Source organism: Chiloscyllium plagiosum, chromosome 26 (assembly GCF_004010195.1).
Source record: "Chiloscyllium plagiosum isolate BGI_BamShark_2017 chromosome 26, ASM401019v2, whole genome shotgun sequence".
NCBI classification, from domain to species: Eukaryota; Metazoa; Chordata; class Chondrichthyes; order Orectolobiformes; family Hemiscylliidae; genus Chiloscyllium; species Chiloscyllium plagiosum.
The window spans coordinates 38287043-38303635 of record NC_057735.1 but is presented as its reverse complement, the minus strand read 5'-3'; the positions used below and the strand labels follow the sequence as shown (position 1 = coordinate 38303635).

General features: G+C 41.4%; 1 protein-coding gene across 3 annotated transcripts in view; it reads right to left on the bottom strand.

Annotated features, from left to right (window-relative positions):
* The window catches only part of LOC122563263 (T-complex protein 11-like protein 1), a 57112-nt gene that overhangs the window by 26106 nt on the left and 14413 nt on the right, over positions 1-16593 (bottom strand). For all 3 annotated transcript variants that reach the window (XM_043716907.1, XM_043716906.1, XM_043716905.1), the window contains 3 exons: positions 10265-10397; positions 7542-7662; positions 1650-1870 (listed from right to left, as the gene is read on the bottom strand). In XM_043716907.1, the coding sequence (XP_043572842.1) occupies positions 1650-1870; positions 7542-7662; positions 10265-10397 (475 nt within the window). The remainder of the gene's footprint in view (positions 1-1649; positions 1871-7541; positions 7663-10264; positions 10398-16593) is intronic.

The window sequence follows — 16593 nt, the reverse complement described above, 5'->3', positions numbered from 1 at the left end:
AATTCTAGCATATGCTGGAGGAAGGGGATATTAGATCTACAAGTTCTGAAGCCTACTACGCTATGACTCTAACTTTAAGTCAATGTGCAGCACAGAAACAGAATCTTCCATCCAACTCATCCATACCGAATAGATATCCGAACCTAAACTTGTCCCAATTGCCAACACCTGGCCCATATCCCTCCAAACCCTTCCTATTCATAAAGGGCATCTGGATGCCTTTTAAATGCTGTAATTGTACAAACCTCCACCACTTCCTCTGGCAGCTCATTCCATACACGCACCACCCTCTGTGTGAAAAGTTGCCCCTTAGACCCTTTTATACCTTTCTCCTCTCACTCTAAACCTATGCCCTCTAGTTCTGGACCTGCCCACCCCTGGGAAAAGACTTTGTCTATTTATCCTATCCATGCCCCTCATGATTTTATAAACCTCTATAAGGTCACCCCTCAGCCCTACCTTATTTAGCTTCTCCCCATAGCTCAAATCCTCTAACCCTGGCAACATCCTTCAAAAAAAAAAAGAGTTATTTTTTGAACTCTTTCAAGTTTCACAACATCCTTCCGATAGGAAGGAGATCATCTGCACACAATATTCCAAAAGGAGCCTAACCAATGTCCTGTACAGCCACAACATGACCTCCCAACTCCTATACTGAATGCTGTGTCCAAAGGAAAGCATACCAAATGCCTTCTTCATGATCCTGCGACTCTACTTTCAAGAGACTATGAACCTGCACTACAAGGTCTCTTTGTTCAGCAACACTTTCTAGGACCTAACCATGAAGTGTATAAGTCTTGTTCTGATTTGCTTTTCCAAAATGCAGCACCTTGCAGTTATCTAAATTAAACTCCATCTGCCACTCCTCAGCCCATTGGCCCATCTGATCAAGGTCCCGTTGTACTCTGAGGTAACGGTCTTCGCTGTCCACTACACCTTGCTGGTGTCATCTACAAACTCACTAACTATACCTCTTATGTTCACATCCAAATCATTTATATAAATGATGAAAAATAAAGAAATTGCAAACAATTAGTCAATAACTCTACTGTTGTAGCGCCATGCGATGGCCAGGATGGTATCTGACAGACTGAATCGCCCAGTTTCTTTCTTAAATCTTAGTAATAGTTGGAGCTTGAAGTTTCTTGAATCTAGCAATTCTTATGTTCCTAATGAAATTGACCTTTGGTATGTGGGAAAGTTCTGATTATTATGAACAAGTTGGTCAAACATTTATAGAAATAAGCAACCTAACAAAAACAAGCACTGATTTACAAAGGGAAATCAAATTTGACCAATTTAGCAGAATATTTGATAAAGTAACTAAAGATGAAGCAGTGAGGATAACTGACGTAGTTTATTCAAGTGTTTTGTAATGGGTTACAGGAGTATTGTTTGATCTGACTCTTGTATATAATAAGAACCTGCATTTATATAGCATCTTTAATGTAGAAAAGCAAATTTCATAGGAAGGTTAACAAACAAAACAGGGATCATTGAACCATGAGGAGATATTAGGACAGGATTAAGGAGGTCCACTTTGGAGTGCAACTCTGAGAAGGCAGAAGGGGTGAGGAAGGATATTTATATAAAAAATTTAGAGCTGATGGTATTGTACATTCACATATCATTCCCCAGTCCAAACATACCTGAAGAGAGAGACAATGTCTGTGAGGCCTTTCAGCTTCTCAATCTCTGTATCCCTGACTGGGGCACATAGGTTTGCCATCATGCCTACAATGAAGCCAGCCAGTTGCTGGATATCTAATGCATCATGCTCAGCTTGTTGCTCAATCAACTCCATATCCAGCACTTCATTGATCTGAGTCCTCAAACGGGTGTGACCAGGAAGCAGGAGAGATAACAGCGACTAAAGAAAAGAAAACCAACAAAGGAATAAGATTCACTTTAGACCAGCGCTTCTATTCCTCTCTGACATCTTTTGATAAACTCTCAAGATATGGAATTGTGGATCCAACCGTATAGGTTATACACCTTGTAACTCAGCCTGACAAAGAGCTGTGGGGTGGTGTGGCCGCCTAACTAGGTGGTTTAAGCATTTCATGCTATTCATGCTCCCAGAATCAGGTGTATTGTGTGCTTTAAAAGCAATGAAAATCAGTTTTATTCTACTCAAAAACCTGGGAACAGCAATATCCCATAGTGCATCACAGCATCCCTATCAGAAATAACAGGAGGGAAATGAGTAAAACATGGAGTAGCCACTATTGGGTCGTGCACTCTTGGCTTGCAAGATCATAGCCGGGAGAGAAAGCTGCAGAAGGTAAGGGTTACAGTTTTTATGATTCTAGGAAAGAATGTTTGAGTTGGAGATGGGACATTTATTGCTGTCCTGAAGAGGAGTTGAACAATTAGTCCTGATTCAAAGTCTTTCAATTTTGCCATGATTCCATCCAACTACAGCCTTCTCTCAGCTACAGGCATTCATAAATATTGTACGGCTCAACGTTACACCTTCAAGTATCAAAGCATCCCAATGTGATAGGATTGCAACAAGACAGCCAGAAAAACAGGGGCTCAACCTTTACCAAACAACTAAGACTATTCAGTCCATTGTATCTGCTCCGCCATTCAATGAGGTAGTGGCTGGTCTGATCATCCTTAACTCCACTTAATCCTGGATTCCATTACTGATTAAAAAATCTATCTCTGCTTTGAAAACACTTAATGATCCAGCCTGTACAACTTTCGGCTGTGAAGAATTCCATTGATTCTGTTCCCCGAGAAAGAAGAAATTCCTCCTCCTCTGTCCTGATTAGGTAACCCTCTACTCTGAGATTATGTTGTCTGGATAGAGACACTCCCTCAAAGGCAATCAACCTCTCCATATCTACCCTGATGATTCCATGAAGAATCTTGTTTGTTTCAATAAGGGCGCCTCTTATTCTTATAAATTCCAATGAGTACAGGCCCAAACTACTCAACCTTGCCTTACAAGACAGTCCCTCCATACTCAGGATCAACCTATTGAACTTTCTCGGAACTCCTTCCAATGCCAATATATCTTTCCTTCGATAAGGGAACCAAAGCTGTTCACAATTATTTATGTGTGGTCTAACTTGTGCCTTGTATTGTTTGAGCAAGACTTCCCTATTTTTAATTTTGCATTCTGTTTGAAATAAAGGCCAACATTCCATTTGCCTTCCCTATTACCTGCTGATCTTTATGCTAACTCTGAGATTTATGCATGAGGACTCCAAAGTCCTCTGCAGCTTTCTGTAGTCATGCTCCACTTTAAAAAAAAACAGATCCTCTATTCTTCGTGCCAAAGTGCAAGACATCACATTTTCCCACATTATATTCCACCTGCCAATTCTTGTCCACTTGCTTAAACAGTCGATACCCTTCTGCAGACGGTGTCATCCTCATCACTTGCCTTCCCACCTATAATTGAGTCATTTGCAAACCTGGTTATAATGCATTCACTTTTCCCATCCAGGTCTTTAATAAATATGGTGAATAATTGTGGCCCCAGCACTGGCCCCTGTGGCACTTTACTAGCTACAGGTTTCCAACCTAAAAATGCCCCCCTTATCCCGACTCTGTCTTCTGTTAGTAATCAATCCTCTCTCCATGCTAAAATACTACCTCCAACACCAGGGGCTCTTGTCTTTAAGTGTTCTTATATCCTTAATAAATATCTTCTACAATTCCAAATATAATTATATCCACAGCTTCCCCTTTATCTATCCTGTGATCTCTCCTCAAATAATTTTAATCAATTTGTCAGACATGATTTCCTCTTAAATGAAACTACATTGACTTGATTTTATTATGTATTTTTAAATGTCCTGTTACTACATCCTCCATAATACTCACTAACATTTTCCCCAATGACAGATGTTAAGCTGACTGCTTCATTTTTACATGCTTCTTGTCTCCTTCCCTTTTTGAGTAATAGTGTTACATTGGCAGTTTTCCAATCCTCTGGTACTTTGCCAGAATCATAGGATTCTTGGATGATTAATGCCAGTGCACCCACTATCACTGTAGCTACTACTTTTATTATCTTACGATGTATCCCATCGAGTCCTGAGGCTATCATTGGCCCCATCAGTTTCCCTAGTATTTTTTCTCTAGAGATAGTGGATTTATTTATTTCCTCTTACCTTTTTGCCCTTGATTATTTATCATTTTTGGATTGCTAATAATGTCTTCTACCTTGAAGACGGAAGCAAAGTATTTGTTCAACTCCTCTGCCATGTCCTGCTTCCACATTATTACTTCTCCAGCCTCATTGCCTATGGGGTCTGCATCCACTTTGGCCTCTCTCTTCCTTTCTATATATTTAAAGAAGGCCTTGCTCTCCATTTTGAAATTACTTGCAATTTTAACCCAAAGTTGAATTTCCTCACTCTTTACTGTTTTTTTTGGAGATCTTTTGTTGATTTTCAATAAAAAACACTTACCCAAATTTTCTGGTTTACCATTAACCTTTGCCTCTGACCCTTACGGTCCAACTCTGGATATCACTATCCAAATAGCTACCGAGTAAGCTGCCAAATCCTTTTTCTTTGTAAATCTGCCATTCTCCTTTCCCAAACCACTAGCCTCCCCAATTACTTTAAAGTTCTTGCTAGATCCCTAGGATACTGGTCCCAGCATGGCTCAAGGGCAGCCCATCCCTCAGGAATAGCTCCCTTCTACCAGAGCACTGGTACCAGTGTGCCATGAACTGAAACCCATTCCAACTAAACCACTCTTGGAGCTACACACTTAGCTTCTTCATTTTCTTTAGCCTCTGCCAGTTTGCCCGTGGCTCAAGTAATTATAGAGATTGCTACTTTGGAGGTTCTGTATTTACTTTATCTCTGAACTGTTCAGTTTTGTTTCAGCAGAACCTCTTTTAGAGTCCTAACAATATCATTGGCACAAACATGAATGATGACAGCAGGATCGCTCCCCGCCTCATTCCAAGTTGCTCTTCAGTCCGGAGGAGATGTCCTTAACCTTGGCACTGGGCTAGCATCACGACCATTGGGACTTTCACTTATGGCTGTAGAGAAGAGTGTGTCCCCACCACAGTTATAATCTTATTGCCTCCCTGGTTTGAATGACTCACGTTACAAGATTTATGATATGCAAGTCAGAGCAGAAATTCTGACTGATGATTTTTACATAATTGTGTCACGTCCCTGGGTGCTCCTTTTATTTTTAAATAATTAAAGTCTTCAAAGTTTGTGAGAACTTTGTGAGAATTAAAGTCTGGATGAAAAGAATTTAGTTCAAGTCCGTTAAATGTCCCAACGTGAACTGTGCTGATTGCGTTATCTGTTTCATAGAATATAGGCACTGCTGGCTAGGCCAGAGTTTAATGCTCATCACTAACTGTCCTTAAAAAGCTGGTGGTGGGTTACCTACTTAAACTGCTGTCATCCATCTACTGTGGGTATATCCAGGATTATGACTCACTGACAATGAAGGAATGGACATAAAATTCCAAATCAGGATGATGCATGGCTTGGAGGGCAACATTGATGTTATTTCAATTTTTCAGCTGCCCTAACCTTTGGGTTAGCAAAAGTCATTGGTTTGGAAGTGCATTTGCAGATGGTACCCATTGTGTGAGATGGAGGGAATGTTTATTTAAGATAGTGAATCCAGTGCCAATTAAATGCATTATAGTAGGTTCTGCTCTAACATGTGTTTCTTCAACACAAATTGGCTTTGACGTGATTGAAGGATTTAGACCGCTATTTGTGGAATGCGAACATTCCTTACCTATATTGGCTGTAAAACAATTCCTGCCCCATTAGTTTAAATGACATGCCTAATGCGCGGTGTTCTCGTGACACAAGATTGCATGAGAACAAAACTATTGCGTTATATCAGAACCGACTGTACTTTATCTTGAAAGACGTTGAGCTCAGAGTGTTGTTGGAACAGCCCCTTTCCAGGCAGGTGGAGAGTATTTCATCATACTCTTGATTTGTGCCTTGTAGATGGTGAACCGGCTTTAAGGAAACAGGTGGTGAGGGATGCACCTTAGAATTCCTAACCTCTTGCCCCACAATTTTTACATCGCTTTTCCAATCCCAGGATATTGATTGTGGGGATAGTGTTCTGAAGAGGAGTTATTGGTCATAAACCTTAACTCTGCTTTCTTCCCACAGATGCAGACAGACCTGCTCATTTTCACCAGCAATTCCTGTTCATGTTATTGCCTGATATTTGAGAGATGTATTATTCTTATCATTTTTATAAATCAACAGCTGAAAAGGAGAAGACTTCAAAAATACTTCTGAAACTTTTATTCCTTGTAGTTTATGTTCAATTCTCCTTGAACGCTGCTAGATTTATGTAGTTAATTATTTGTGGGCTATTGTATAGCATAGATTAGATTACTTACAGTATGGAAACAGGCCCTTCGGCCCAACAAGTCCACACTGACCCGCCAAAGCGCAACCCATCCGTACCCCTACATTTACCCCTTCTTACCTAACACTATGGGCAATTTAGCATGGCCAAATCACCTGACCTGCACATCCTTTGTACTGTGGGAGGTAACCGGAGCACCCGGAGGAAACCCACGCAGACACAGGGAGAATGTGCAAACTCCACACAGTCAGTCGCCTGAGGCGGGAATTGAACCCGGGTCTCTGGCGCTGTGAGGCAGCAGTGCTAACCACTGTGCCACTGTGCCGGCCATTTCTGAATGGATGCTCAAGGGAGTGCTAATATTAGCTTGAGCCCCAATTGGTAGATTCTGTTAAGAGCAGAAAAAAATATCATGTAGTTGCTTAGGTAGGAAATACCTAGAAAAACACCATTTGCAAACTATGCTAGACCATTCATACTTCAAGTTTGTCAAGGCGGAGAGATTTTCCAGCTTTTAATTGAATTTGGCGTAGTTATCATTTCAGTTTTTAGTATTTCTCTCACATTTCACCATTCCCCTCTCAAGTCCTTCACAGATTTCTTTCCAAAGATGGACTCTATCCTTTTCCAGGCTTATTTCCTCAGCACACATAGGCCTGATAGTTTGGTGGGGGAGGATTGTCCACTGCCTTGCTGGAAGATGGACGATTGGCTGAACTGCAGGACAAACAGCCAAAAGGTCTGAAAACTCAGTTGCTGCCACTTATTGGGCATATCCCCAGACTCCTACGCAGATCAGCATATCTGCAGCTGAAATTCAGACTTCTGCAGGGTTTACAGTCAATTTAGTGGATTCTGAAATTTCCTAATTGCCAAGTCATGAGCAATTTTCCAAATATTTTATCACCCAAGTGCAAGGGTAAATATGGATTTGACAGTTTTACCGCTAATGTCGCCAATTTGGCATAACTCTGAAGGGTTTATGAAAGTTGCTGTATAGTTCAGGCTGATTGATTGAACAGAGGAACAGTGAATTTGAAGATTGCTTCAGTGTTGTAAACAGTTGCCTTAAAGTTTCAGTGTTAAATTCCATCCTGTCTTATTCAAGAAGAAGAATTGAAATCTGGGCCAATTAACACAACAGAGGTTCAGTTTGGTACAGTCCAGCCTGAACTGGATTTCAGTCCATCTCCAGCACTTACCTCTTTAACTTCCTGGAGCAGCTTGATGGCCTGGGTGTACTGCGGTGGTTTCTCATCTAATTGTGCCTGCAAGCTATCCCAGAAGGCTTTGTGCACAATCTCCTTTACTTTCCTTTCCAAACTGAAAGAAATATACAAGTGTTTATTGAGAACTTCTGCAACTACATCCCAAAAAAATAAATTCCAAAGGAGATAGCATATCATAGAACCTTAGAATGATACAACGGAAAGAAGCTACTGCAGTTTCTTTGGTGTGGGAGTACCGATGTTGCCATTACGGAGGAAGAAGATTGTGAAATTTGACTCAGGAGGAAAGGTGATATATTTTGAAGTCAGGATGTTGTATGACTTAGAGGTGGTGGAAGTCATGGGCTTGAAAGATGGTGTTGAAGGTGCCTTGGCATGTTATTGCAGTACCTCCTCGGAGAGGATACACACTGTTGCCATAGCAAGCTAATGCAGGAGGGAGTGACTGTTGTAGGTGGTGCATGGGATGCCATTCAAGTGGGCTGCTCTGTCCTGGATGGGTGTTGACCATCCAGAGGATTTACATAGATGCATTCATCCAGGCAAGTGGAGAGTATTCCATCACACTCCTGACATGTGCCGTGTAGATGGTGGACAGACTTTGGGGAGTCTCAGAGTGAAGACTCCCTCCTAGGCCAGGTTTTAAAAGGGTACCATTGGATGGAAAGTCAGTCAATTCCACCTCAGTAACGGAGGCCCGAAGTATCCACAGGTTATTAATGACCACAATCAGTTCATACTCCTGTTTAAGGAAGGCTGTCTAATCTGGCATGAAGAACAGCTGGCTAGTGGGGAAGGCTGGCCATATGGAGGACGGCCTGGAATTAAGAGGAGTTTGAGTGAAGTTCACCAGGACAGACCGCCTTCGGGTTTGGTTTTGTGGATGGGTTGGCTTATCTTTCGGTGAGGGGGGGTGGTACCTTTCCCACAGAGTGTCATGTGGGGTAACTGCCAGGTACCACTCCCCTCACCAAAAGATAAGCCAACCCATCCACAAAACCATTGGTATTGGCCACTAAAGTTGGTAGTAAGGCTATCTATTTCCTGACCCACCAATGATAAAATGCCTTCTTTGAAGATGGCAGAGGGAATTACAAAGGCTCTGAACAAAACACAGGAATGTTGATTTGGGGAAGGTTTTGCAAAAATTCTCAGTCATTAGTACATCACATGTATTATACCACTCCTTTCCTGATAAACCAACCTATTCTCTGTTTAACTGTGAAAAGCATGAGCAGGTTAACAATCATTCTTTACGTAAGAAAAAAGTGCAAATGTGCAGCTTCTAAGCTGTTACATGCTGTCTAACACACATGGCAAAGGAAGTTAGAGAGAGAAAAGACTGACATTGCACAGAGAAACTCTACGGCAACAGATATTATTTTAAACACAGTTTGGTTAACCAATCGACAGATGAACTTACCCAGTGTTTACTTTGCATCAGTTGGGTCTGTAGCCTTAAAGGGATTTTGCTTTTTAATAGAGTCATAGAGATGTACAGCACGGAAACAGACCGTTTGGTCCAATCCGTCCAGATATCCCAACCCAATCTAGTCCCACCTGCCAGGACCCGGCCCATATCCCTCTAAACCCTCCCTATTTATGTACCCATCCAGACGCCTTTTAAATGTTGCAATTGTACCAGCCTCCACCACTTCCTCTGGCAGCTCATTCCATACACGTACCACCCTCTGCATGAAAAAGTTGCCCCTTAGGTCTCTTTTATATCTTTCCCCTGTCACCCTAAACCTATGCCCTCTAGATCTGCACTTGCCCACCCCAGGGAAAAGACTCTGTCTATTTACCCTATCCACACCTCTCATGATTCTATAAGCCTCTATAAGGTCAGCCCCTCAGCCTCCAACACTCCAGGGAAAAACAGCCGCAGCCTGTTCAACCTCTCCCTATAGCTCAAAGCCTCCAACCCTGGCAACATCCTTTTAAATGTTTTCTGAACCTTTTCAAGTTGCATAACATCCTTCCGATAGGAAGGAGACCGGAATTGCATGCAATATTCCAAAAGTGGCCTAACAAATGTCCTAAGTTGCAGGATAATAGATTTAAGCAAAAACTGGCAAATTGCCTTGACAGTAATTACTCCCAAGGCTCTAAACAACAGGCATACTACAGCTGAGACTGGTGCCATCTTCAAATTCCAAACACCTGCATACTCAAACTGAGTTGTCAACTTGTAATCGATAAAGGGATGAAGTTCATCTAACTTCAACTCTTGGGGGCTCTGAGGCTGACCAAACTATTTTTCTGTCAAGTGGCAAGATGGTGCCATGGTGGTAAAATCTCTTAACATCTCATCATGGCAGCTGATGAAATTTCAATCTGAGATTAAAAGCTGGTGTCAGTACTGAGAAACACTATAACTACCTTCAATTGGCTCACTAATATCCTTAAGGAGATAGAAATCTATTGGCCTCACATGGTCTGGCCTAGTCATGACTCCAGCCCAACAGCAATGTGGTTAACTGTCCTCTGACACGATCTAGCAAGCTTTCAAGAGCAAATAGGAATAGGCAGTAAATGCTGACCCATCATTCCCTGAAATAATAGGGGAAAAAATGTTGAGGTCAGCCAACTGAAGTTTAACCTGGATCAAACACTTTGGTGAGAAACTTGCAGATTCATCAAGGATGCAGGAGTAATTTAATTGATAAAGTCAACTCATTAATTTAGACCTTTACCTGTTTTTAGGAGATTCCATCTTCTGAATCTGGAAGTTGCTGTTTATGACAATTTCATGTGCAATGGCCATGTTGGACACATCTCGTGCGGTTTCCAAAACTTCCGTCATGGATACTAGTCTTGGAGGACTGGCTGTAGAAAGGACATAATGCAGACAGCATTTCTTTACTTTCAACATTACTGTGATACAAGTCCCTAGATCTACAATCAAGTGACCAGGATGTACATGTCTATAATGTTGGAACAAAATAGGAGGTAGTTTCAAATTAATAATGCTATAAACCAATGGTCTAAGGTTTAACCCTCCAATCACCACATTATTTCTTCTGCTGTGAATGTGCTCTCACAACTGTACGTTTGATTCTGTTTTACACCAAGAAAACCTTCACGTTTCCCATCATAGTCATTCCTCTTGTATAAGCCCCTTCTTTACTGAAGTTTAAAACATGCAGATATAGGCATGTCAGTCATAAAATGTATGTGGATTGTGCCTTTAACATAGTTAACCATCCTGAGGTGTTTCATAGCAGTTTTATTGAACAAGATTTGATACTGAGCTACATGAGGTGATATAGGGCTAAAGAAAGTTTGCTTAAAGAAATTTTAAAGTATGATGTGAGATAGAGATATTGTGGTTTCAGGAGGGAATTCTAAAGCTAGAGGGGCCTTTACAGTGAAAGTGTAGCCACCAGTGGAACAGCAATTAAAATTACAGATTTTAAAATCATAAAAACCAAATTCTAGGAATACAGAAATCTCAAAAGATTGTAAAGTTAAAGGATACTGAAGACATGCTGACGAGAGAGAGGCCATAGGGGAATTTGACAAGAAGAATGAGAGTTTTGAACTTGGAGCACTGCTAAAATGGGAGCAAGTGTAGCTCTATCTATAGGGATGATAGACGAATAACTGTTGGTGTGAATCAAAGTACGGGCAACAGAACTTTGGATGGCCTCGAGTTTCCGGTGTATATCACATGGGATGCTGGTCAGAATTGTATTAAAATAACCAAGTCCAATGGTAACCGAGGCATAGTTGAATCATTCATCATTTCTGGCTTGATAGTAACAAGCCCCACCACCATCTCTCTATCAAAATAGGCAGTAATTCTAATGGACAAAGATAAACTATAGCTTTTCTTCATTACCAAAGCCTCCTTAAAAATCTTTCCCCACTGCTGCTTTTATCTCCAGTAAAAATGTGAGGAGAACATGGACTGACCAGGACAAAGACAAGTTGTCCTCTTACCACAACTACTTCCTTTCTTCCATCCTGTCCAGCATGCCACATTCTCGTCTCTCCCTCACTCCATTCATGGAGTCCTCCCTTGTGTAGCCCTATAACATCCCCTCTCTCTCCATTACACCAATCTCACATTCTCTATGAGACTCACCTCCTGCTTTCCTGGTTCATAGTAAATAACTTAATGACCACCTCACTTCCTTTCTTCACACCCCCCCATGCTAACTGATGTTGGGAGTAATTTCCTCTAAATGTCAGACCTTTGGTTTTGTCACTTTTGTTCTGTCACTTTTGTTCTTCAAAAACTCCACAATTGATGCCTCTGTCCTTCCAAACACTTCTCCATCTCCAGCCTCACTTTCTGTTGTATGCAGTGATGGTTCTGAAGGGGTTAATACTCATGTTAGTTTAGTTCCCCCCATTCCACTAATGTCAAACACAGTCTGTGGTGGAGACAAGGAGTTCTACATTAGCTTTTGGTCAGTTAGCTGGACGGTTGGTTTGAGAAAATGTGATGCTAACAGCGTGGGTTCAATCCCTGCAGTACCGGAGGTTACCATGAAGGACTCTGTCTCACCCTCTCCCCTTGCCTGAGGCACAGTGGCCTTCAAATTAAATGAACACCAGTCACCTACAGAGAGTGCAGCCCTGTGGTCTGGTAAGACAATGGTGACTTGACTGATCAGATCTTAATGATGTTGACGTATCTAATTGTAAAGCAGTAGACACTACCATCCTTGCTGTCAAGAGAGGTGTGAGTTACACCCAGAACATAATCAATCCAGTGTCTTTATCATGTTAAACTCAAAGTTATCGACACCATACAGACAACAGAATTAGTACAATATCACAATGACACTAACCTGCTCACTAATTTCAGCAAAGTAAATGGTATGCAAATACACATGGAGCTCTCATTATCTATCCAGAGCACCCAATAAGACATTGTACATGGGCAGGGAATGAGACCATGTGCAGTAAGTGTAGTAATTTACAGATTAGATTCATAAATTAAAATAATTTTATAGCATTTGTTGGGACAATTAACTGATCAGATTTTATTGTACAATTAGAAGAATATTCAAATTGCCACACAATCATAAACATTTATAAGGAGGAGATTTTATAAGCAAAACAAAAATACTTAAAGTAGGCACTACAAACAAGTCATCCTTTTCAGTGATTAGTGGTGCTGGAAGAGCATAGCAGTTCAGGCAGCATCCGAGGAGCAGCAAAATCGACGTTTCGGGCAAAGGTCCTTCATCAGGAATAAAGGCAGAGAGCCTGAAGCGTGGAGAGATAAGCTAGAGGAGGGTGGGGGTGGGGAGAAAGTAGCGTGGAGTACAATAGGTGAGTGGGGGAGGGGATGGAGGTGATAGGTCAGGGAGGAGGGTGGAGTGGATAGGTGGAAAAGAAGATAGGCAGGTAGGACAAGTCATGGGGACAGTGCTGAGCTGGAAGTTTGGAACGAGGGTGAGGTGGGGGAAGGGGAAATGAGGAAACTGTTGAAGTCCACATTGATGAGCAAGTTTGTTTCAGGATATGGTTGAAGAGCTTCAGGGCAGAGGAAATGACCTGGGAGTTGCAGTGGGAGAGGGACTCCAACCTCCTCTCTGACCTATCACCTTCATCCCCTCCCCCACTCACCTATTGTACTCCATGCTACTTTCTCCCTACCCCCACCCTCCTCTAGCTTCTCTCTCCATGCTTCAGGCTCACTGCCTTTATTCCTGATGAAGGGCTTTTGCCAGAAATGTCGATTTTGCTGCTCCTCGGATGCTACCTGAACTGCTGTGCTCTTCCAGCACCACTAATCCAGAATCTGGTTTCCAGCGTCTGCAGTCCTTGTTTTTACCTATCCTTTTCAGTGATATCACCAAGAACCAAAACCTCTCAGTAATGAAAGGTATTGAAGCAGTAGAAGACTGAAAGCTGCATTCCTAATTCATGATGCCATTGTAGAGCGTGCCTGTGAATTGGGATTCTTTGCCAAATGTTTACTTCCAGGCTGCCACTATGCTACTACAGTCAGTGTGGAGAAAACCAGTAAATGTACAGGTAAAAGCTCCTGTTTGTGGACTTTATTTGGAATTCAGATGGACAATGTCGATTTTGAGCAACTAGCAAGAGGCCCCTGGTCTCCATTCCAACAGAGCATACTGCATCTATCTATTTGCTTCACATTTCAAAACAGCTAGGAGTTACTCATAACTGGGGGCCAATATCATGCATGTTCCTTGCTTTGACTAATGAATAGGTGGGTCTCTTAAGTTGACATAATTAGAAAGTAACTTTATTTTGAACGTGTTAAAGCTTTCACATCAATTCACTATACCAGGTAATGATAACATAAGCATTCCCTTAACCTCTGAACAGAAATGGTATTAAATTGAAATGCTATAATCTGTAAGCATACCCTTCATTTGCTCTGGGTGTCTAGACAGTGGCTGTCTAGAAATATACAGCTGCATGTGTTTGTAATCGTGGACACTACAGCTCAGCTGCTTTGAGTCCAATTACCACAGCTTTTGTCTTCAAGCTATGAGACATCTAAAGGCATCGTGCACAATTTCTCTTGTGCAGAACGAATGGAACCTGTAACAAAGATCTCCACTGCCTGATCCATTGTCATTCTGACTGGCATCACTGTTCCTTGGCACCTCCTGTTGGAGAATCCGTTTATTCACAGGTATGAGAGCAATGGGAAGGCCAACCACAGATGTGTCTCAGTTGGCTCTCTGCACTTGGAATTAACACAAATAGTCTTTGTACACTTACTTATTCACTCATGGGATGTCAGCACCTCTAGCTAGGCCAGCATTAATTGCCCAGAGGGCAGTTAGGAATCTGCTGGAGAAAACAAGCAAGTTGTTTTGCACAAAGGAAGGTAGCACAAATAACAACTGTGATAATGACCAAGTAATCTATTCTTTGACTAGGTAACCTGATTTAAGTGACAAAAGTGCTGCATTGATTTTAGCACTCTCATCCTGGAGTAGGACTTGAACCCACAAACCTCTGACTCAGAGGCAGCAGTGTCACAAATTTACAACACAGCTGTGACTAAGATGAAGGGTCATTACATTCCCAGACAGTAACAACTTGGATATATAACTGAAGAAGGGTCATTGGATTTGAAATATTAACTTTCTCCTCACAGATGCTGCCAGATCTGCAGAGTTTCTCCAGCAATTTCTGTTTTAGTAACAACTTGGTATTTGGTGCAAACCACTCCAATTCTCTACTTGCACTTTATGACGTCCTAATTTTATTGCCTTGTAACATACTTGCATTTTTACTGCAGCTTTCATGACCTCAAGTGCCCCAAAGCACTTCACAAATACGAAAGTACATTTTAAGTGTGGTCATCATTGTTAATGTGGCCGCCAAGTGCGCAGAGCAAAGATCAACAAACAACAGAGATAAATGACCACTTAGGCTGTATTAATGATGCTGGTTGGACTCTGCTTTTCAATGAATAGTGCACACATTTTTATCAGATATTCCCACACGTGTAGAACTAATGCTAAAATACCAGAAATGCACAGCAGGTCAGTCAACACCAAAGCTTTGAATTAAATTCTGAGAATTTATTAATTGAAGAATGCGACCTACTATTACAAGGAATAGATACAATGATTGAACTGTTAATCTATTATTTAAGAAGCTTTGTTTCAAGAAAATGCAAATTGTTGGAGCACATATTGCAACTTCTGGTTTCTTAGACTGGTGTTTAATCCTGCTCTTGCTCTTTATTCATAAAGCACTTTTCAATCTGCATCTTAAACATCTGTACAAATTTACTCAAACAATGGAAAATAAAGAAAATCAATTGAAATTTCTTTTTCCTTTTGTGTTGAAAGTGAGAAATGTAATCGATCTATTTCTTAACCCTCCTTTTTGTCTCTTATCTTCTACCCCTATTTGTTGGGTGTCTCTGTTACCTGTCCAAAGGGTCACACTTCTTGAGAGAGTATCTAGTGAGCATTGTTAAAAAATCACACAAAACCAGGTTATAGTCCAACAGGTTTATTTGGAAGCACTAGCTTTGTGACAATCACCTGATGAAGGAGCAGCGCTCCGAAAGCTAGTGCTTCCAAATAAACCTGTTGGACTATAACCAGGTGTTGTGTGATTTTTAACTTTGTGCACCCCAGTCCAACACTGGCGTCTCCAAATCATGACTACAATTATATTGGGGCTTTAAATTGTTGGGAATTTTTTTTAAACCACGAAGTTCCAAATAGTGAGAAGGAAAACAATGAGCAAAGTTGGCTGGAAGTTCGAAAAGCGTTTAGACCAGTTTAATGCTCCTAACAGAAACTGGGAAAAACAGTGCAAAGATAAATAAAAAGATGACATTCTGATTCTATACTCAGGAGGGCATTAGTTAAAGAAGCAAACAATGCTTTGACATAATTCTGGGAGATGAATTAGTTCAAATGGAGTATAAAAGTAGGAAATTGATTAGTTCATACTGATCACAACATCATTTGGTTCAGAGGAATTATGGAAAGTTACCTGAAAATATCACATGTAATAAGGTTCACTTGGGGAATTACTAATTTTTAGTGTCTTAAGAAGGGACTTAGCACAGGGAATGGAAGAGTTGAGTCATAAGAGAGGCTGGATAAGCTGGGACTTCGAGTCATAGAGATGTACAGCATGGAAACAGACCCTTCAGTCCAACCCGTCCATGCCGACCAGATATCCCAACCCAATCTAGTCCCACCTGCCAGCACCCGGCCCATATCCCTCCAAACTCTTCCTATTCATATACCCATCCAAATGCTGTAAGTGTACCAACCTCCACCACATCCTCTGGCAGCTCATTCCATACACGTACCACCCTCTGCGTCTCCTCTGTAATCTGGACATTTTGCAAGATGTCACCATCTATTTCCCTACATTCGATATCTTCCATTTCTTTTTCCATAGTAAATACTGATGCAAAATATTCATTTAGTATCTCCCCCATTTTCTGTGGCTCCACACAACGGCCGCCTTGCTGATCTTTGAGGGGCCCTATTCTCTCCCTGGTTACCCTTTTGTCCTTAATATATTTGTAAACACCCTTTGGATTCTC